The following is a 22,424-nucleotide window of genomic DNA, read 5'->3' on the forward strand; positions in this document are numbered from 1 at the left end:
AATCAAGAGAGAATTTGACCTCCCTATCACGTCTAGCCCATCACGACAGGACTGTTAAAGGACAAGCCAGGCTGTGTTAGGTGTGGGTAGGACCAAAGACTAATGGAGAGTAACTGGGATTAACCTAATTGATACATGCTGCTTCTGGATAATGGAGAGTCAAACTTTTACTTGCCCTCAGAAGTGAGAGGGGGCTCTTGTGAGGGCAGCACATCCTTTTGGATTCTGGCACTGGTAGACAATTGTGCCTTCTCAAAGGGAGAGAGCATGCGTGTGCAAGCGCATGCCCATCTGTGTGTTTACAACTTCAGAAGAGAAGTCATACAAGAGTAGTGACACCAAAAGCTGGCCGAGCTTCTGGGAGAAAGTCTACAGGAGGGTATGTCTTTATAGCTCTAGTTCTCGACAGTGGGAGATGAAATTTGGAATGATGATGGTGACACTAGAACACAGGTCTGAATCAGGAGCTGAGCCACCTTCTTGAAGGCTCTTCGGCCTCTGGGTCTCAGCAGATCAGACAAGCCTATTTTCTAGAATCATGACATACACGATTAGGGTAAAAAAACAAAGTCAGTTACTGGTAATAAATCCTAAGTTTCACATTGTCTGATGAATCCTTCTAGACTGTTACATTTGGGTTAGGTTTAATGTAGTTGTTGGGTTATGTATGGATCATTGGGTTTGGTGCATTGAAGTTTTGCATAAAAGTGATGCTGTTAGGGAAACACAGAAAGCTGATATAACTTTGTAAGTTGAAAACTAGCTGGTTATTTAGGCTTGGGTTGGGGACAAATCAAGTGTCCCCTACTCCCATGGAGACTCTGAGTATACAGGAGTTATTGCTTGATGTTCCGCCAAGTGGAAGCGTTAGCTAAATCCTTCAGGCCCCACCATAGCTCTGCGGCCTACTCATCTGGACTTCAGTTGTTCTGTGCTCCTATAACTTGTTCCACACTGGCAATCTGAACGCAGCCACAACTTGATCAAAGTTCAAATCATGATGGCTTATTGATAACTGTCATTTAAATATATACCCCAAACTTTAATTGATACATGGCTATTATATATATATATATGTATATATATATATGTATATATTCACGGGGTCCACTGTGATATGTCAATGTGTGCATGATATTTAATGATCAGATCAGGATAACAGCATCTTCATGATCTCAAACATTTATAATTTCTTTGTGTCAGGAATATTCAAAATCTTCTCTACTAGCTAGTTTATGTGAAAAACTGTTGCTAAACATAGTTACCTTTATTGTGTTATAGATCATTTGAAATTATTCCGTTTGCCCAAATGTATCCTAGTTCCCTTTATCATCGTCTCTCCATCTTTTTCCCACATTCTTCCTACTGAGCTCCGGTTCTATTATTACTTACTTCTCTGAGGTTCTCTTTGCTCTAAGCATTTGGGTACTAGAATGAGTCATTTCTCACTTTGTGAGCTTCCAAATGCCTTTGGAGCTTTTACAAATGTACCCTTCGCTACCTTAGTATGATGCTTTGGTGGAATTCCCTTAATGTCCCATTGGTGTTGGTGGGTGGTTAGTAACTGTAAATGCAGTTACATATGTTACTTTCTTTTTACATGAAGACCACACAGGAAGGTGAAATAAATATCTTGGTAGCTTTGTTATAATCTGTAATCTGTGATTGAAGGACCTATACTAAATCTGGATGTATATAATATTCCAAGTTTTCTACTAAAAAATACCCAATGGTTGAAAAGTGAAAATAGGTCTGCAATGGTCAAGAAGATTATCCCAGTTGCACGTTCCAAACCAATTATGCAGGAGGAAGCCAAAACAACTCCAAGTTCATTATTGGTGTTTGGATTTTTACTTCCCATATGAACACAGCTCTGCAGCCACTGGGAAAACACACACACTCTTTCCAGAACTGCCTGGGACTTAAGAACTATTTGAAGGACAATAAACCCAGAGACAGTGCTGCTCCACCCTCCCCAGGGAGAAATCCTGGCCAACCTGTACCTCCCACATTTCAGTTGTGGTAATGATTGTGAACAATCTTTCTACAGGACACTATGAAATTTGGGCTTAAGACAAGGAATCAAAATCTTTTTTTAAAAAAATCTTTCTCAACTGGTAAGACTTTTATGCAAATGTTTTAATCATCCTGGCCCAGTAAGACATTTGTTTGCACAAAGGCCCAATACTCTACTCTCGAATTTGATGGTCTGGAGCAGTAACCCCCTTTTCCTCAGAGCAGGAGCTCCTTTCTACTTCCTCCTCCATTTATTATCTATCAAATCTAATTGAATAAGATTGTGAGGTCTAACCCCAGGCAATGGGAGAAAAGACAGTCACACTGATTTAGAATAAAAATCAAACGCATTTTCTCTTTTCTCTTTCAGAGTGTGTTAATTTTTTTCAAGCACACCCTCTTGATCCAGAGTAAAGTTTTTTTTAATTGTCCAGACATTTCAGTTGGAACGGTGCTCTCTTTCCTTGCCACCCCAAACATACTTTAACTATTTGGGTGCCCTGTCTGGGAACCTAGCTCCCCTGAGGAGTGCCTTGGGCCCAGTTTTAACCATTGTCTCATCTGTTTTCTTAGAGATGATTTTATTCCATTCAACACAACCCACAGATGCAGACCTGGTCGGGATAGAACTGAGAAGTGCCAAGAGCCCTTGAATGACAAAAATGGTTTGTCTCTATGCTTCTTCAGGCTAAGAGTCTCCTGAGAAGAGCTGTGCTTAGGAGAAAACCAGCCCCACACATGAAGACAAATTAGGACAACAAAAAGACAACTTTGCAAATGCTTATCTGGACCAAACACCGGCATACCTAACTGCAGATAACTTCTATGCTGCAGGACATCACCCACACCTGGAGAGATGTGACAGCACATAGAGACAGCAGACACTCTAGATCATGACACCTCCTGACAAGCTAAAGAAGAAAACAAACAGACAAACAAACAAAAAACCCCAAACTCCACATCATCAAAGACACAGCACAAAGGGTCACTCCTCCCAGTTGAAGGAATGTGCTCTGGAGGGAGAATTCCACTTTTGTTGCCAAATGAGTTTAGCTGAATGCTAGGCTGGAGAAGAGTATTCCATCAGCTCTGGATGTTGGTTTCCCTAAGCTCCTTGAAGGCAGGGTCCAGGTGGGTGCTACTGACATCTGTTATTAGTAAAATCTTGTCTGAGTTAAAGAAAATGCAGGCCCTTGTATGAGTTCTACACCTTTAGCAAACTCCATGGTTTCCGGTCTTTTTGTTAATCATTTGTTTTCCTACATTCACTGAATCGTATTTTAATTTTTATATTTTTTTCTCATTTTCCTGATTCCCACTTATGGTGTTAAGGTTGGAGTAGGGCACATTCTTCAGCGTGGGCTTACATAAATCTCACCTGACCCCCAAATAACGGTCTCTAAAACATGTTAGGCGACAGCATATGGGGCTTTGCGGACAGTGAAATTTAACTTTTTCAGTTTTGGAAACTGCAGTTGACTAGAATGGAAAGAGAAGACTTGGCTCCCCTCATCATGTGTGTCTTTCACAGGCTCCCGCAATTTGATGAAGAGAAATTTTCATTCACTTTGGACGGCAGCAAAAGTTTGTTTATAAAATGGAATGACCTAACGGAGCGCTAGGGCTGACAAACAAGCCCACACTCCTGCTGAGCACATACATTTGCTTCCTTGATTGTGACTGACAGTTCAGATTTGTACCCATCCCTAGACAAGTATGACAAAGACCTGACAGGCAGGCGTCTCCAACAGTACTTACTGTGTTTCCACACAGAAGGGAAACTAACTCAGCAACGCTGTCAAACTGAGTGTTTACTCAGGAACATGGTTACAGGACTAGAAACAAAACCAAATATATGACACTCTTTCCCCCCTGTGTTCCTAATGGGTTTAAAATATATAACATATAGTCTTTTGCATAGTCCTTCAGAAACAAGGCATTTTCTGGCATTGAAAATTTACTTAAAGTTTTTGTGGTTAAATTATCATAACAATTATTACTAATGTGTAATTCATCTTAAGCAGCAAGCCAGCAGCTTGCACCGATATGTGGAGCTTAGTAGGCATTTAAGACTGTTCTTGGAATGATTTATGCAAAAATTGTCTAGCTCTTGTTTGGATACAAATAACATCTCTAATACACTTCATTTCTCATGGAAAAGAAACTTGATTTTGGAGTCATGCCCCCCAAACCTGGTCCTGATTACTGCTTCAACTCCTGTTTATATAATTCTACATAGTTTTGGCAGGATCCAAGAGCACATACCAGGGTGTTGGCTTTTATGAATCTCCTGGGATGTGAATGTCACGCTGACTGGATGAACTCTGGCCACAAATCCCAGACAAGCACAATGACTCTATTTATTCAGACTTGGCTGCCTGAATGCAGATTGACTCTGTGTGTAATAAATTTTCACAGGCCAAGAACCTCCACATCAACCAAGCTGAGGCTGAGAAGAAAAACGCACCGCGTGGAACCGGGCTGCTGAGACCTCTACTTCTCGGCTGCATTTCATTCCGTTACTTCATCATGTGCTCACTGATTGACGTGTTCTGTCAATGCCTTTAAAGTTTTCCTTTTCAGTGTTTTCAAAGCTCTGCTTTCTGTTATGCAGTTGTCATATTAAAACGAAACAAGGGGGCAGGGATGAAGACTAGAAATCTGTTTTTAATAGTTTATCCTGAACTGGTGGTATGAGTGGCCTCTCTACAGGACAGGGCTGAGAGCTGAGATAGGGCTATTTCTTTGCCACTCCATAAGAGACCAAATCAAATACGATGGCTGCACTGTGGGGCTCAGCGGGGCCTCACCTGCAGTCTGGACATGCTAGGCTTTGGTTTCTTCCTGATAGACAAGATTATGACTCTCTGCATTATAAACAAGAAAATAATTGCCTCTTTAGCTTGCAGATTTATGTTAATGGCATAGATACCTATTAAATTAATTGTATGCTCTCCAAATATTGATTGGGGATTAAAAGGTAACTTTCCTTCATTGTGTTGAGAAATCAATTAGGCCAATAGAGAAATTCCCCTCTACAGATTAAATCCAATGATCGCTGCCTGTAAAATTAAAACAGTCAGTTTAAGTGGATAAACTACACTCATTTAAAGAGAAAAATGCACTTATATAATTAAAATGAAAAGACTGCCCAATCTCTGTGGATAATGTGATTACTTGGAGCTGCAGGCACAGACGTCGCCACTCGGCGTGGATTGCTGTTCCCTTGCTCTCCCTGAGCTACGGATTTGTCATCTTGGAAACCTGCTAGCAGCCGACACTCTCAGCTACTGCCTGCCAAAAGTCTCAATCATGTGTCCCTTTGCTCATGCCTCAGCTGCAATGATCCTGTCTAGAGATTTGCTCTGGTTCACTTCCTAGGCTTTCCCGGACTCAAGAGGCAGAGCTCATCATTTTGACCAAATGGTGAAACATGCACTGTGATTCCTCCCTCCTTCCAAATCCACCATGGAATTCCTTTAAGGCTGAGAGTACCTTCAGGAACCACTTCATCTGAAGTTTTCTGATCCTTTCACATGTTTTTCCCAGGGGACAATTAACAGTTGAACTCCGTTACATATACATCCAAACAAGAAATCGGATTCTCAGATCTGCTCAGACACCATCAAGTGTAAGAATTCTGAGAGCCAACATGACCCATGCTATCATTTCAATGGTGTCACAGCCAACTTATCAAGTAAACCTTGCCACAGTTGAGGATACCATTAAAATTCTGTTACCGTGGAGAGGGACAATGAGGAGATCCCATTCTCTTGGCTTTGGGGGCTTCAGCTTGAGATGCCTGAGAAAACCTTTTAACCTTGATATCACTTGGCACACAACTAGTGTGTGTAAGAAATGCATACAGAATTTCCATGCAGATAGTATAGACACTTTTTTCCCCCTCAAGTAGGCATGTCATCTCTGCCTTATAATCTTAGGTCTCACATTTTCCCCCTGCCACTCAACATGTTCAATGTTTGAAATTAGAAAAAATATCAGTATTTAATAAGAGAAATAAAGGCAGAACAAAGATCATCTTTGCTTCTGGACATTGGTCTGTAGGTCTTTAAATCCCAACTTCAGGCTGCAATCTGTTTATTTATGTATCCACTCAACAAACAGACCCTCTACTGAGCCTGACGGTCTCTGTCCTCAGAGATCTTTCAGTTTTGCTGACAGGAACCGTTACTGTCAAAAGTAAACACCTACACTGACCTAAAATTAGACCGAGGTCCTGGAGAAAGAGTGATAGCACCGAGAAAAGGACATGCCAGGGTCTCTCTGAGCAAGAGTGTGCTGTACCTTCAGTACGCACAGGCGTCAACCAGGCAAACACAAAAGCAGAGGCCTGTGGCAGCCCCAAGGCAGCCGCTGAGCGTGGCTTTGGCAGAGGCGCTGAAACAGGGCCATGAAGCTGAAGGGGAAAAGGGACCTTGGACGAGGATAGACTGTGCAGGCTGGGGGAGCCCATGGGACGAGCATCTCCTTCCTCTCTAGGTGGCAGAGGAAATCTTCAGAGTTTAGATCAATGATTTGGGAACCTCCTCTCTAGGTGGCAGAGGAAATCTTCAGAGTTTAGATCAAACAATGATTTGGGAGCCAGAGAGCCGCCTGAGTTCTGAGCGCTTGTTGCTCTTGTGTGGGGCCCGTGTTTGGTTCTCAGCAAACACACTAGGCTGCACACAGTTACCTGCTAACTCCACTTCTAGGGGATCTGGTGCCCTTTCTTGGCCTCCATGGGTACTGCATGCATATGGTACCCATACAGACAGTAAGATAGACACATAAATAAAAACGATAATTTTAAAAAACAAATTATTTGATCTGATAAACATTTTTAAAAAAGATCACTGAGGACTACTTATTACAGAGGTTGGAGAACAGAAAGATGACAGTTACGAGGCTGGTTTAAACTAGTTAGGATGGAAAGAGGTAGGCAGACTAATCTTAAATTTTACAAGTTAAATTTATAGGAGTTAGAGAAGAAAGGTGTATTTGAGTGAGGAGCAGGAGTTATCAAGATTAAGTCTGTGATGTTAGGCTTGAGCAATGGGCATCTTGGTAACGCTAGCTCTGGAAAGAGACACATTTGGGCAGAGGGGAGGCAAAACCCAGAAACTCAGCTTGGCACGGCTCGAGTTTGGAAGGCCTGTGAGACAATCAAGCAGAAAAGCCAAGCGCGTGTGTGGTTCAGAAGCATATTCCGAGTGAGAGTCGAGGCTGCACAGAAGTTGCCATTATACAAACCCTGAAGGTCACGAGGAGGGACAAGGATGCCCCCCCCCCAAGAGTAGAACTAGACAGGAAAAGGTAGGACTGAATACTGTCAGACTCCAACACTGGGTAGACAGTGAGCAGTCAGCAAATCGTCTGGGAAGGGGCAGGCAGAGAGGAAGGGCATGGACGAGAGGCGGAGAGGAGGGAGAGGAGGGGCACAGGCCAGAGGTATGCAGTATTAGACCCCTTCAAGGAAGCCGTGACCAAGAATAGTCAATAATGTCGCTTTTGGGGTAAGGCAAGGGATGAAAAGAGGCAGGTATTTGGGTCAGTCTTAGTTCCAGAGCAGCTGTGACAGAGAGTTATCCTTAATGGGGAAGGCAGGGGTTGAGGACAAGTCCCAAAGAAGCAGAGGAGATGGGACAAACTTCTGGTAGGGCTGGGGCAGCACCCTCTTGGAACGTGAGGGAAGGGGGCTGACAGCAGGAGGAAAATAAGAGCAGGGCGTGGCAGGCTGAGGAAAGACTAGTCCTTTTTACTAGACCCAGCTCAGCACTGGAATGCAGTGTGGAGATGGAGAAGTACAAGCTAAGACTCAGCTCTTCCACTAATGTCAGGGAGGCTGAGTGTTTGAGAAGCTGAGGTGAATGTCAAAAGTTAGAAGCCTGCCTGGGCTAACCTGGAGACACTCACCCCCAGTGCCACAAAACTCCACATCTTACAAGGTTAAATTCTATACTGTCCGTGTTTGTCAAGTTTCTCATGGATATAATTATAGGATATTAATGAAGAAAATTTATAATATAATCAGTGAACTGCCTATATAATGCAATATATAAGGCTGTATGAAGTGATGTGTGAGTGTGTTCCTGTGTATGAATGTGTGAGTGTGTGTGTATGAGTGTGTATGTGTGTGTGAGTGTGTGTAGGAGTGTGTATGAGTGTGTGTGCATGCGTGTGCATGTGTGTATAGCTCAGAGGTTCATCTTTTCTGCTTCCTGACTGTGGAAGCACTATGGCCAGTAGCCTCATGATCTTACCACCCCAAAATCTGGATTGTATGCCTTCAATCTGTGAGCCCCCCAAAACCCTTCTTTCCTTGAATTGCCTTCACAGGTGTTTTGTCACAGCAGCAAGAACAGTAACTGCGTAAATACGGAGAGTACTCACAAGTGGAGCCCTGGAGGACTTTGCAGTTGAAAAGCTGAGCTAACATTGCCAAGCTACTCAACAGCTGAGCAGGGATTTGAACCCTGGAGCAAGGCTTCAGTGGTCTTCATTACTAAACTAGCCTTCTGTCTTCATTTCTAAGAGCACAAAGGCAATTAGGAGTGTTCAAAAAATGTACCAGACTGTGAGGCAAACATATACAGCAACCTAAGGCTCTTATGGACATCCCTTTTTATTTTTAGGTGACCACACAGGCCAGCTGGACCAATATTTACAAAGACAACTAGGTTGATCTTAGTGCATCATGTTTCCTCGGGCAGGGAAGTACACAAAGTTTTTTGTTTTTGTTTTGACAAGATTTCTGGGTAAGAGGTGAACTCTGATTGTACTTGGAAGGACTGCAGAAAACAAATGTGTGAAAAAGGAAGTAAAATACATGCGTATGTTTCAGGTATGTATAGGCTACATGTTTTCTAACAGCAGCGGGATCCCTCCAAAGCTCAGGGAGCACTGGGAAACAGGCAGTGGAACAAATGCAGAGACTTGAAGACAGGGAGAATGGGGTGTGAAGTGTTGTCTTCAGTCATGATACAGTCATCACAAAAACACGGCTTCCCAGCAGCTACAGTAGTCTAAGCTGGGAAGGCACAAGAGTAGGCCTGCCAACAGCCAATTGTGGATCAGAAAGGATTCATGGGGCTCCTACCTTTTTCCTGTTGAACTACTGGCAACTTAGGGGATCTGGGGTGTGTGGGAGATAGTCATTGTCTTTTAGTTGCATACTAAAAAGTGAGCCCACCAGTCTCTAAGGCAGAATAAACAGAACACACTACATACACGTATGGAACTATTAAATAAACTTAATTGGTAAAAACAGTGGGAGACTTACGATTTTGTGATTATACAAGAGTATACTTTGGACCAGAATAGGACAGCTTAATATAATTACGGTTGACGATTTAACTTAAATTACCATACGCGAAAGTCTTGTTGATAAGTTAGGGACTACTGTATAAGAAACCATTCATTTTGAGTGCTTCTTTTAGAAAAAGAATAAAATATATACAAGGGTTGGAGCACAACAAGAAAAGGTCTGACCCGTCTATTCACAGTGCAGTGTTACCAATGGCTGTAGACTGGAAAGTAGACAGTAAAACCAACGATTCGGTTGACTTTAGAGAATGTGACAGTACAACATTAATAACGAGTTTCTTAAATTGCATATTCACTGGAAGTATTTCCTGTAAATAGTTCTAGAAACTGTTTAGCCCGTGAATCCTTTTTCTAATATAAACTATCCACAAATCTCATGCCTGGGAAGGCTTAACCCATTTGGTACCTAGCTGGGCCTCTCAGTGGTATAAAATAGAGATGAAATCATTTTCTTTTAGTCACATGGATGAGAAAACAAAATTAGAAGTGAATCTGTTTTACATTTCTACTATGACTGCTGAGCTGTGGGTATCTGGCTGCCTGGGATAGACATCTAGAAACAAATTATTGCTTCTCTAAAATTCTCAAAGCCCCAAAGGCCACCTCTGCCCAGCTAATCTTCTCTCCAGGGATGCTCTCTGCTTGTCAATCGGGTTCCCAGTCCTTTTGCATCCTTGTGCCTCAGTTTGTCTCAGCGAGGGGAACAAGCCTCCTGTGACCCCAGGTCCGTGTTCTGCTCAGGCACACTTCTTAGTAATGCTTCTCTGAATTTTCTCTCTCCTTTGCTTGCTCTCTATAAACATTATTTGTATTTGCATGCCTAGGCAGCAAATCACGTGCACAGCATTTCATGATACCTTTGGATCAAGTTCACGATTTCAAAGTCAATTGAGTGGCACATGCTAATTTAGCCCAACACAGAAAGATGACTTAAAAAATAGAACTCTCCAAACTGTCTCTTTACCTATCCTGTTCATCTAGATTCGACACAATGCAATACAGGTGATGGGACGAGTGAAAGAAATGTAGGGAAATCTGTCTTTAGCGTTTTGCAACCCGCTTTAAAATAAAAACGCTTCCTGAGATGCAGAAGTGAATGTAATGACTGCTAAGTGGATATTTTTTCACCTTAACTGACTGATCATAAGACTATTTATAGCCCCCCTGACTGATGTCTCAAGCTGGTAAATCAACAGCAAGGGAGACTATTTCAAGCACATTTATCATTTAAGACAAACAGCCGAGACTGCGCGTGATTATTTTTTATTCATCATCTTCGCTCACCTAGGGTTCGCTCCTTCTCACTGTTAATAATATCTGTATAGGGCTTCTCAATATTTAATGGTACAGCCTCCCTGCTGCATGCTGATGAGTGTAAGGTCACATGTTTGATCTTAAGAAGGCCAGTTATCTTTGCCAAAAGATGTAAAAAGAAAGGGAGGGGGCTATCTGTATTTCCCGGGAAAGCCTGACTCTCTCAGTTGTTAGGAACACTATTGTTGGTCTCTATGCTATTAAAAAAGAAATCACAGAATGAAAGCTTTTAATGGGAACAGAGCTCAAGGCATTTCAATAGACTGACCCAACTACACAGAAACTCTTGAGTGGCAGCATGATGTCCAGAATTACAGAACAGCTTGGTTCAGTGTCTCTATGACTCGGTTTACCCTCTTGCATCTTGTACAAGACAGCAACACCCAAGAAAGTCTTACCTGTTCACTCTCTTCATCATCACTACTTAGCTTAAGGTCATCTTCTAGCATTCTGAAAGAAGGAACAGAGAGATGCAGACACTTAGATTCAAAATCTTTCAATGATGAAATACCACCTTTCAGTAACGTGCATTTGATTTCTATTCCCCCCTTGTGTTTTAAGTGCTTTTCCTCTGATGCACTTAGGAATGAACAGATAAGTCAGATCACCAAAGCTAACCCTCATGGCAATCACAGGATGAGACGAGGCTCCTTCAGAGTTGGCTGTTGTAGAAAAACAGAACCAAACAGGGACTGTTCCCTAGGAAGTTCAAATTTCGCAATTGTTTGTTCAGTGTTTTCCAACCTTAAGAGCTGGGCTGTGTCCTCGGGCCTGTCTGGGGGATGCTCATGGTAAAGAAAGCACAAGCGCAAGCAGAATTCTGCTGAGGGTCATGCAGCCATCATCCTGAGTCATAAGTGACACGTATGCAGGCTCCCTGGTGGCCAAAGGGCTGGAGAGGATGTCCACTCCAGGATCTGCTGAGTAGGAGGTGAGGAACAGCAGGGTGCTGCTGAAGAGTCTGGTAAGCCCTTTCCACAGGCCACCAGCCACCTGTGTGTCCTAACATAAGCAGCAAGCCAATGGAGGGCGATAGTGGACAAAGACGTGCACCTGCATACCCTACTGTGCTTACTGATGAAGGGCTGTTCTTATCAGCGTTGCTGCGATTAGTTCTTCGTAGTGCAGCTGTTTTCAGATTTGTCCGGTGCCAAAGGAATCTTGCTCAGAAATGCACGCTCTAAAATGCGCTCTGTGCATGCAGAGCTGTTCTGTCCAGGAGCAGGGAGAGTGCACTGGCGCAGAGCCCAGGGCTCCAGACACTGGTCTGGAACCCGTTGAGCTCTTGTGTTTAAAGACATTAAAGACATCAATGTCTTCCTTATAGTCAACTTCTGAAGACTGCTACCAAATGTGCCTATCACAGCACTGTTTTAATGTTATTTCAGTGACTTTGGGAGTAAATGGAGGGGGGACCAGGGGCCGCTAGGGCATGAACCCAGTTACGAAATGTCTAAGCGTTTGCGGTAGGTGACATATGGCACCCTTGTTCACCCCATAGACGGTGAAGGCTATACCTGGAGATCCTGCTCTAGATTCCATGAGTATAAGAAATAAAACTGTTTCTCCCATCTCACAATGAAGGAAAAATATCCTTTCTATTTGATCAGAATCATTTGGAAAAACAACTGCAATTGAACACGTGCGTTTTTTGGCCATTATTTCCTACCCACAGGCCAGAACCCAGCATTTCTGTTGTATTTGGTATCCTGAGTGTTCTAGGTAAGATTTAAAGCTATGTGGAGATGCGAGCTGGTTACATGCAAATCCAGTATCATTCTACAGAAGGACTAGAGTGTTCACAGATTTGGGTATCAGAGAAAGGTCCTGGAAACAAACAATCCCTCATGGATATAAAGAGACAACTATGTTCTTTTATTATTTATTATTTTATTCTATTTGGTTTTTAGAGACAGGGTTTCCTCTGTATTGTTATGGAGCCTGTCCTAGAACTCACTCTGTAGACCAGGCTGGCCTCAAACTCACAGACATCCGACTGCCTCTGCCTCTCGAGTACTGGGATTAAAGGTGTGTGCTACCAATGCCTGGCCTGTATTTATTTTTGATAACGTGGCAATAGGGTTTCTGAATATTTAAGAAACTCATAGGGGTAAATAAGCTGAGAAATAAAGATTTCACAACAAAGTCTTGGAATTAGGCCGTGTGCTCTCCTCCTTTGAGGCCTTTCTTGATGTCACCTAGTGACTACAGTGGGGGAATATGTTTTAGCTTCTAAAAGTTGACTTAGGTCTACAGAGGCCAGTAAACAAGGCTGCAAGCCCAGTATGTAGGGGGGGGGTCTGCCCTTGGGGGTCAGTGGTTGATCACACAGGCAGAAGTCACTAAGGTAGACTTCAATGACAGCAAAGATATTGATATAAAATACCTGATAAAATTAAACTTAAAAAAAATCAAGGCCAGAGAGCAGAAGCCTAACCAGAGGTAATGAGAGTGGGAGTTTACAATCTTGATACCAATAGAGTTGTAGACTGCTAGATACAACCACACGTGGCTTCACAGTAGATGCAGGTGACTGAGATCTGTGACATCTACAGGATACGGGCAGGACATTTTAACATGCAACTGAAGTGACTGAGACTTTATACATTTTTTAAAAACTTAGAATCTGTTAAGACAACAATTTCTCTTTTAAAAAATGTGTGTGTGTGTGTGTGTGTGTGTGTGTGTGTGTGTGTGTAAAAGTGTGCATATTGCAGAGGGCAACTTGAGGAGATGGTTCTCTCTTTCTACCATGTGATTCCAGGGTTCAAACTCAGATTGTCAGGCTTAGTGGCAAGCACCTGTGCTCACCCAGCCAGACCAAGACAGGTGCCCCCTGCTCCACCGCTAAGCTTCACCTGACTCAGGCACCGCTGACCCGCACGGGAAACACCTCCACCTTAGGGTGTACTGAAGCTACTCCATGGAGCAGGGCTTTTAGTTGAAAGGTTTTCCTTGAGGTACTTGTTATTTGAGGCTCGCTGAAGATCCTTCAATCCTTTATTTAAAGTTCACTTTAGTTTGCTCTACCTTAATGGCTTTAAAGCAAATCTGAGTTTTAATTGAGCTGTTTAATTTTCAGAATTGTTTCTATAGGAGGTTCTGCTACTGTTTCTACCTATCTCAGATTTAAAGCCAGAGACAATGTCTATTAAGCACACACAATGTCTTCATTAGACATGTCACATATGCAAGTATTCATTCTGGCAATTAGTATTTCACAATGGCCTGTGTCTTAGAATTTCTATGATGGCAATAAAACACCATGACCAAAAAGCAACTTGGGGTGCAAAGGATTCATTTTATCTTAAAGTTTGTAGTCCATTATCCAGGGAAGTCAAGGCAGGAAGTCAAGGTAGGAACCTGGGGCAGAGCTGATGCAGATCTGTAGGGGAGTGCTGCTTTCTGGATTGCTCCCTGTGGCTTACCCAGTGTACTTTCGAATACTATCCAGGATTACCAATCCAGGGGTGGCACCTCCTACAGCGAGCTAGACCCTTCCACATCAATCCATTAATCAAGAAAATGCCCAATAGTCTTGCCCACAGACCAATCTCTTGGGGCATTTTCTCAATGGAAATTCTTTCTTCCCAAATGACTCTGTGTCAAGTTGATGTAAAATTAACTAGTACAATTTGCAATTAATCTCCACTGGGAAAGAGAGAAAATTTTTTCTCTAATGGAGTGTCAACTGGTATATCAACATAGTCCTCTCCCTCGGTTCTCTACCCAACTCCCTCCCTTCCTCCTTCTCCCCCTCACATACCCCCAAATTGAGTTCTTTTTGTGTTGGTCAACTACTCTTTGGCACCAGGCCTGCTCTGGACTATGTTGATATACCAGTTGACACTCCATTAGAGAAAAATTTTTTTCTCTTTCAGAAACAGCTGACCAGACAAAGGTTAACTCTTGAATCCCAGGCATTAGCCTGGGAATCCAGCATGGGACTGATCAAGACCCCCTGAATCTGGGTGTCAGTGAGGAGGCCTAGGGAATCTATTGAGCCTTGGGCAGCAGATCAGTACCCATCCTAAGTATACACACGGACTTTGGACTCCCATAGAACAATGTGAGGTGCACTCTCACCCTGAACTCTTGGGGAAGGGTCTAGGCCCTGCCCTATATGAAATGACAGACTATGGACACCCCCATGGAGGGCCTCACCCTCCCTGGGGGAATGAGGGGATAACGGGGGGGGTTTGGGGGAGGGCACGGGAGGAGGGGAGGGAATGGGAGAGGGACCTGGAACTGACTTGTGAAGCAACCTCGTTTCTTATCTAAATTTAAACTGGAAAATAAAATAAAAAAAATATATATGAAATAAAAAAAGCTAGCACCTAGCCAGCACACTATTTGTACTCCTAAGCAGTATACTCCATGCCTTAGAACATTGGTTGAGATTTGAATTAGAGATTTCATTTCATTCTTTCTGAAGTTCTCTGCTGTTGGTTGTTGCTATCACCTGGCTGGGTAACTTTCATTAACAAGTAGCTATTTGGAACAACTTTGCCTATAGCATTCTGGAGAACTGGGAACTGAGAAGGCTAGAAAAGCTCTTGGGGCAGGGGTTGATGACTAAGTATATCCTAGATGAAGATGGGAGAAGTGACTTGGCCTGGAGGCAAGTGGAAAATGCAGAATCAAGGCGGGGTGGTCTAGATAACCTAGCAATGTCTAACTGGAATGTATTCTGTTCCAGGGATCTCTACATTGTTGAAAACAATTTGGTTCATAGCGAGGTGGTGTTTGCTCACGTATATCTGTTTCCCAGGACCTGTTCTGGCCACTAGTGAAATTTCCAGGATCCACTCCTGCCATGTCCATACCCTAGTGAAAAAAGTAACTCTTCTGTTCACCTGCTTATTTTTAACTAGAGGAAAGGGTATCTAATGGTCTCTTTCCTTACTTATTGAGTGCACCTGCTACAAAGGCCTGTCCTCTTTCAAGAACATCCCATTCCCAACCTTACATAATTTTCACAAAAGTCAATCTCACTCAGGAAATCTGTCAATCCCAAGTAACATATGGGATGTATGTATATATTTTTAACTCAATCAACTGTCTTTCCTGATAGCATCATTATCTACATGTCATTAATGAAGAGAAATCAGAGAAGATGAGACTCAACAATCTGGAGGTAGATATTTCTCCAGTCAAGCCTTGGGATAACCTGAGTCTTGGCTGGTATTATATTTGCAGCCCATGACAGATCCCGAGCCAGAGGACCCAGCTAAGCCAGACTCAGATTCTTTACCCATGAAGCAATACAATGGATGTTGTCTTGAGCTACTAAGCTGAGGGGTAACTTGTTAGGCATCCCCCAGTGACTTGAGGTGAACCTTTGTAGCCAACATTCAAGATGCCCAACATTAGAAATAACGTGAGAGACTAATACATTCTATTTATGTCAATACAACATTTCTGAATCATAACATATTTTTAAGTGCTAAACAAGTATGTGTGGCTATTGGGTAGCATAGGCTCTTTTTTTTTTTTTTTTTTTTTTGGCAGAAGGTGAGGGTGTTCAAATTCTCAGAATGTCCTCACATCTTTTTGTTCCAAATCTCTTACACTGCCTGATAGGGTGCATGGGACAAGCCTGTGGAAGCGAGGACTCTCAAAGGTGTGTAGCGGCTAAGAGGAGCACAAGGCACATTTCCATTAACTGTTGTTCCCTTTACCCATCAGCATCCTAGCAACTCATGGTGTCTGAGTCAGAAGTGCCATTGACTCATCTTGCTATTAATTCAAATGAGTGTACGCATGACACACTGCAATGTGCTGTGAACTTTGACCTCGTAGAAGCAGCCAGAAACAGAAATAAGAGGACCTCAGGAGGGGTGGACTTTGGTCAATGGATTTAGGGGTCACGTCCTAGGAGAAGAGATCACTAGGTGAACTTGTAAATACATCTTGTAAAATTCTGACCACCTGACAAGGGGAGTCTACGTACTTGTTAACCTGTGCTTCATTGACTCCCATCCTCTGGGATTTAATACAGGCACATAGTAAAGCACTGAGACTATTTGACATTCTTAGATTTTTTAACTGTATATTTTCAAGTGCATCACTTGTTCTTTTTACCTGGAATTACAATTCTAGTCACTGGAAATGACAGCCTGAAAAAGAATCAGTTTGAAAAGAGGATAGAAACATGCCCCCCTTCTTTGAGCATCCCATCGTTCTTTCACATAATCCCCCCCCCCAAAACCCACAGGAGTCACATGCTGCTTGTGAAAACATGAAGACATTCCAACTTTTCCACTTAGGACAGCGCAGACCATGGTGATGAGGTTGCATTCCTCCGAACACATTAAACTTTAAAATTGCTTCTTTCTGAAGGAATTACAGGAAAAGAGGGCTGTACGTACTCTATCATTTCGATCAAAAGACAACAGAGGCTTAGAAACCTTACTTTCACAGGAAATGCTTTCTCTGTAAGATGGTTTTTAAATTCCTATCTTTCTTACACCGACTTGTAGAAAATGAGTTTCTGAACTCGGTGTTCCCAGCATTAAAGGACCGAGTTTCTGAGGACAAATGAATGCAAACACAGTATGTATGAGAATATGATCCTTTCCCTGGCAGACAATAGAGGAGAGTTTAGGGGGTCCAGGCTAGGGACTTAAAATGCACTTGGCTGTACAGATCCAATGATGGACATTGCTTTACTGGGTCCTCACTGAAGAAGAACCTGTATTTACTCAGAGGGGTATTCATACATACTCATCCAGCTCAGGTCTAGATGTTCACTATTAACTACTAGTGGTTAATTAATAAGCTTGGTACCTGTTCTTCTTGCTAACTAATGATCCGTTTAACTGGTAACTCTTGATGGTAAATGTGCATTGGCATTAAGAGGGTCATATATACTTAGGCTAAGGTTTGTTCTTTGGTTTTGAAATACTGGCTTTTGCATTTTTGTGGCCGCTGTTACTGACATGTTAATTGTGAAAGGAGTCCCTAATTAAGGGATTTTTTTTGAACAGGTAAGCTGTTAGAATTAGAAAAGAGAGCAAAGCTGTTAGAATTAGAAAAGAGAGCAAAACATAATCTCTCGCTTAACAAATTCAGGGACTTTAGGCTCTATCACGGTGCCTGAGAATGCCATCACACAGTCATCATTAAACTTCACTGCACACTGGAATCACTTGGGAATCTTTAAAAAATATTGATACCAGCTTCCACTCTTCCCGCATATTCTGATTTAATAGGTCTGGAGTGCAATCTGGGTGTCCAGACTTTTTAAGAGTTCCCTTGGTGATTCTAAACCGTAATGCGGGTTAAGAACATTATCGACAGGAGGGAACAGACTGCCCAGAAGAGCTAAAGGATAGCTCCTGACCTTGGATAAAGTCCTCATCTCTGAGGTGTAATTGGTCCATTAATAAATTGGGATGGATGACAGTCAAGACTCAAAAGAGACAGTTTAGATAAAAATGTATGTCAACTCTACAGGCTTGCAAGGGTGCTCAGTGAAGGTTTAGGACAGTCTATAGTGTTTCTAAATATTCTGACTTGAGGGCCACATGCGTAGAGGTTCTGGTTTCAGTGGACTGGCCACAGGCATCAACATTTTTGATAAACTCCTGCGGTCAACCCATCAGTGTTGTGGTATGAAGATGTAAGACCACTGGGAGATGACTAGGTTCTGAGATGAATGGGATTATTGTCCTTATAAAGGATCCCAGGGCTGGGCATGAAGCACAGTGGTAGACTGCTTGTGTATCATGTACAAGATCCTAAATTCAATCTCCAGTTCTCAGCAACACAACACCAACAAGCAAAGTGCCCAAAGAGATCTATCATATGAGGACTCAACAAACAGGTGCTACTTATGAACTAGAAAGTGGACCCTCACCAGATGTTCAGTCTATTTCAGTCTTGACCTTTGACTCCCTAGCTTCTATTGTTTGTAAGCTATCTAGTCTAAGGTACTTACTAAGATATTTTGTTATAAAACTCTAAATGAACTGAGGCACATACATCCCAAATAACTTAGCAGTAACTGAGACTAACTGCCCTAATTCTCACTGGACAACTATTTCAATTCTGCACTGAAGCCATCACTAAACCATAGGGAGGCCAAAATGACTCATTCTGCACCTGATTTTGTGTGTGACTAATGCATCACGCTAGAACTGTGTATTGACTCACTCGACTTTACCTTTCCCTCGCCTTCTATTTGAATAAAAGTGTATTAGGGCTAGGGAATATAGCCTTAGTGGCAGGGAACTTGCTTGGCATGTTAAACCCTTCAGTTTTATCTTTTCTGCACTTTAAAATGGAAAAAAAGAGACACTGCTCTAAGGGAAGCGGTGTGTTTTCTCAGTGCCTAGTAGAAGCCATAACCCCATCATTACCAGTTAATTAACGTAGGTATTTTAATGCAATTTAGAATTCTACAGGAGTTGTTTTCAGACACCATGAGCAGTGCAGGAGAATCTGATGTCATTTCCTGGCCTGCTCTTGAGCTTATAGGAGGACCCAGAGATTATTTGGAATATCATGTCTTCTCCCAGCTGGAGAAGTTCAAAGTTTCTTCAAGACCAAACAGCACAGCATAGGGCATTTCAGGCATGGAGACTCAACATCATTCCTTCTGTGTTACAAGGGCTAGAGGCCGTGGGACTACATTTCCCCAAAGCCCCGTCAGCATGGATTTTATTTATGTGTCACCATTGAGAGGTACTTGAAGAGTGCTTAGAAGGCCAGAGAGTAACAAACACTCAGAGAAGCAGCTGCACCAGCTTCAGAATATGGCTGCCTTGACTCCCATAGAGGATCCCAGCATCACTGTGAAAAATGTTTGCAGGCATGGTAGGCCTGCAGTTCTTGTAGGCCTACATGTTGTCTCTGCAATGACTTTCTGATTACCAATTTCTCTCCATTGGGTCCCTGACCTCCTGATGAGTTTGGTAGACACCAATTCTTTATGTTAGTATCATCCTTGAAATACTTATAGTGACTTCTCTTGTCCAGATTAAACTACTCTGACCCACATATACTAAAAATGGCAAGAGGTTTGGAACCAGAAAGCCTGATGTACTACTCCATACCTCCACTCTGTCACGTGTCCTTGTCCAAAGAACTTAAAATTGCTCTGCCTCAGTTTCCTGGTCTATAAGGTGAGACACCGAAACTGTTGGTGTTCTAGGAATGCTATGAGAATTACATGGGGAAATAAAGACAGCACATTATACAGTACTTAGCATATAGTAATCACACATAAGCATTTGATATTATGTCAGGTATCTTATTACCCATTCTATATTGTCACTATAACTTTGCTATGACTTAGGTCTATTTTATTATTTCTAGCACAGATCTTAGATTGCTAATTTATTCACTGTTTCCAAAGTGCACATTTTAGGAGCCAAAAACATGAAGTTGCAAAAGTCTCTGGCTCACAGTTGATTGGGGGATAGGCAGAAAAGAAACCCTGTGAAGTGATAAATGATGGCACAGGGCCATATCTTTTTTACTTGGCAGGCAATCATGGCCCTGTTCTCTTTCCTTGTAGGTGTATGCTCTGGTTTGTAAGTCTCCAGTATTCTGCAATTCACTTCTGTGTCTGCTATAAATTCTTTGGCATCCTTCCCAAGCTGCCCTTAAACTAGCTATACAGCAATGGATATCCTTGAACTCCTGATCCCTCTGACTCTGTAGAGTCACAGTAGGGGGCCCAGCCCCCTCCCTATTATTAACATTATCTCCAGGGGGAGCATTGTCAGCTCTAATGGTTTGGATCAGAAATGTTGCCTATAGGTGGTGTATGGAAATACTTGGTGCTGGCTGGAATGCTATGGAAGGCTGTGGGATTCTTGGGACAAGGCTAGCAGAAGAAGGCCTTTAGAGCAGGCCTCAGGGATTGTTAGCATGGCTGCTTCTGGTTCCCTCTCTGCTTCTCGATCTTCAGGATGTGAAAGAGCAGCAGCATCAAGCTCCCACAGCCCTGGACCAAGACATTTACCACACTGTTTCTACTATGATAGATCACATTCTTTGAAGCCTTGACTAAAAATGCATTATGCCTTAAGTTGCTTCTGCCAGTCATTTTTTTTTTGTCACAGGAACAAGAAGGTAACTAATAAACCTGTGTTAGGAGGAAAGTTCTGATAACCAAGGCCTAAGATTACCTTTCTAATACCTGAACCCATTTAATTTGTACCTTCCCCAACTCTATCTTGAGGACAAAAAGGCATTTACCTCCTTGCTTTGGATATTCATGAGACCATCTAACATTCATTAAAGAGCCCACTGTGGTAACATAGACCTGTAATCCTAGTACTTGGTAGAGGCAGAGGCAGAGGGTAGAGGGCAGAGGAAGACAGGAAGATCAGGAGTTCAAGGAAATACTTTGCTACATAGCTGATTTGAGGCTAGCTTGGGCTATAAGAGACATTGTCTTAAAAAAAAAACACCCACCCATCCACTCAACCACCCAAACACTCAAGCAACCACCCAATCACAACCAACCAAACGTCCATCGAAGCAGTCTAACAACTTTGCCCTATGCTGTGAGGAGTCTGTGGTGGGGATGTGTCTGGATTTGGATTCTCCTGAGACACAGTCACCAAATGGTCTAGGTCCTGGGATACAGACCCTCAGCACATTCTGCTTCATATGACAGAAGCTTGTGCACTGATCCACTAATCCTCTCTGCTGCAAATGTAATAGACTTGTCATTTAAATGTAAAGAGGAGAAAAAGACTTTTATGATCCATATTAAAGAAAATGCATCCCATTAGCCATTCATTGGATTTGGAGATTGGTACATGATACTCTAACTAAGGCATTCTCATGAATTCGGCTTTAATGCTAACACTTTTGTAATATGTTGCATATTATGACTGCTACTTCCAGAATTTTTCATTATAAAAGTAATCCAGGTGGCCTGAATATATAAAACTACAATTTGGGGGGGGAGAGAAAAACAGCTCATACATGGAAGAACTAATCAAGCCCTTTAAAAAAGTGAATAGACTTGAAAATTAGGTCAGGTATATTAAATATCCTAAACCCATTATCAGATATATACAACTGGCTTTTGCCAAGGGAAGCACGATTGCTCAGTCAACATTAATCACTTTCCAGCATCTGTTTTTGGGAGGGGGCAGTTACCTTAAGGTAAAAGAGAACACATCAAACAATCTACACTGATTAGAGACAAGGTTCTTGTTCCAGGATTGGAAGCAGGGTCTCCTGGACCAGTTGCAGCCTCCTGAAGCTGCTCCTCTATGCACCGGTCTCATTTGAGGGTTAAGAAGAGCACAGCTGCAGCACCGGGTGTCTGTTCCCCACCCCACATTTTTATATGCTCGTTGTTGGACTTCCGGAGTGCAGAAAAGAATTTCAAGTGCCGAGAAAATAAATCATGCAGAAAATTTTAAGTGGGCATGCGGATCTCTGGAACATATCCCAACTATGGGATAGCAGTGCTTCTACCTGGTGCTTAGGAAAATAACCAGGCAGTCTTGAACACAGCGATTATCCTGGAAAGCCATAAATCTTGCCTACATGGGTCTGTTCATTGATGGAGGACAGGTAGCAAGGAGTGAAAACGGACGAAATTGAAGCTCAAAATGCTCACTTTCCTGTTTTTGGCAAGTCAAGAATCTTGGGGGAATAGTTTGGTTAAAATGGCAGGAAATCAATTGCTTTAAGATCAACACTAAGTACTATCTATGGGTAAAGCTTATCTTTGGAAACCCTTCCCACTTTAGGCACACTTCCCACCCTCTAGGACTTGTGGCTCCAGCTGGCTTATT

At 42.5% G+C, this 22,424-nt stretch overlaps 1 protein-coding gene across 3 annotated transcripts in view; it reads right to left on the reverse strand.

Annotated features, from left to right (window-relative positions):
- The window catches only part of Aff3 (AF4/FMR2 family member 3), a 471,135-nt gene that overhangs the window by 85,225 nt on the left and 363,486 nt on the right, over window positions 1-22,424 (reverse strand). For all 3 annotated transcript variants that reach the window (XM_040729442.1, XM_040729441.1, XM_040729440.1), the window contains one exon: window positions 11,052-11,103. In XM_040729442.1, coding sequence (XP_040585376.1) covers window positions 11,052-11,103 — 52 coding nt within the window. The remainder of the gene's footprint in view (window positions 1-11,051; window positions 11,104-22,424) is intronic.

This window comes from Mesocricetus auratus, unplaced genomic scaffold, assembly GCF_017639785.1.
Source record: "Mesocricetus auratus isolate SY011 unplaced genomic scaffold, BCM_Maur_2.0 Super-Scaffold_100021, whole genome shotgun sequence".
Classification (NCBI taxonomy): Eukaryota; Metazoa; Chordata; class Mammalia; order Rodentia; family Cricetidae; genus Mesocricetus; species Mesocricetus auratus.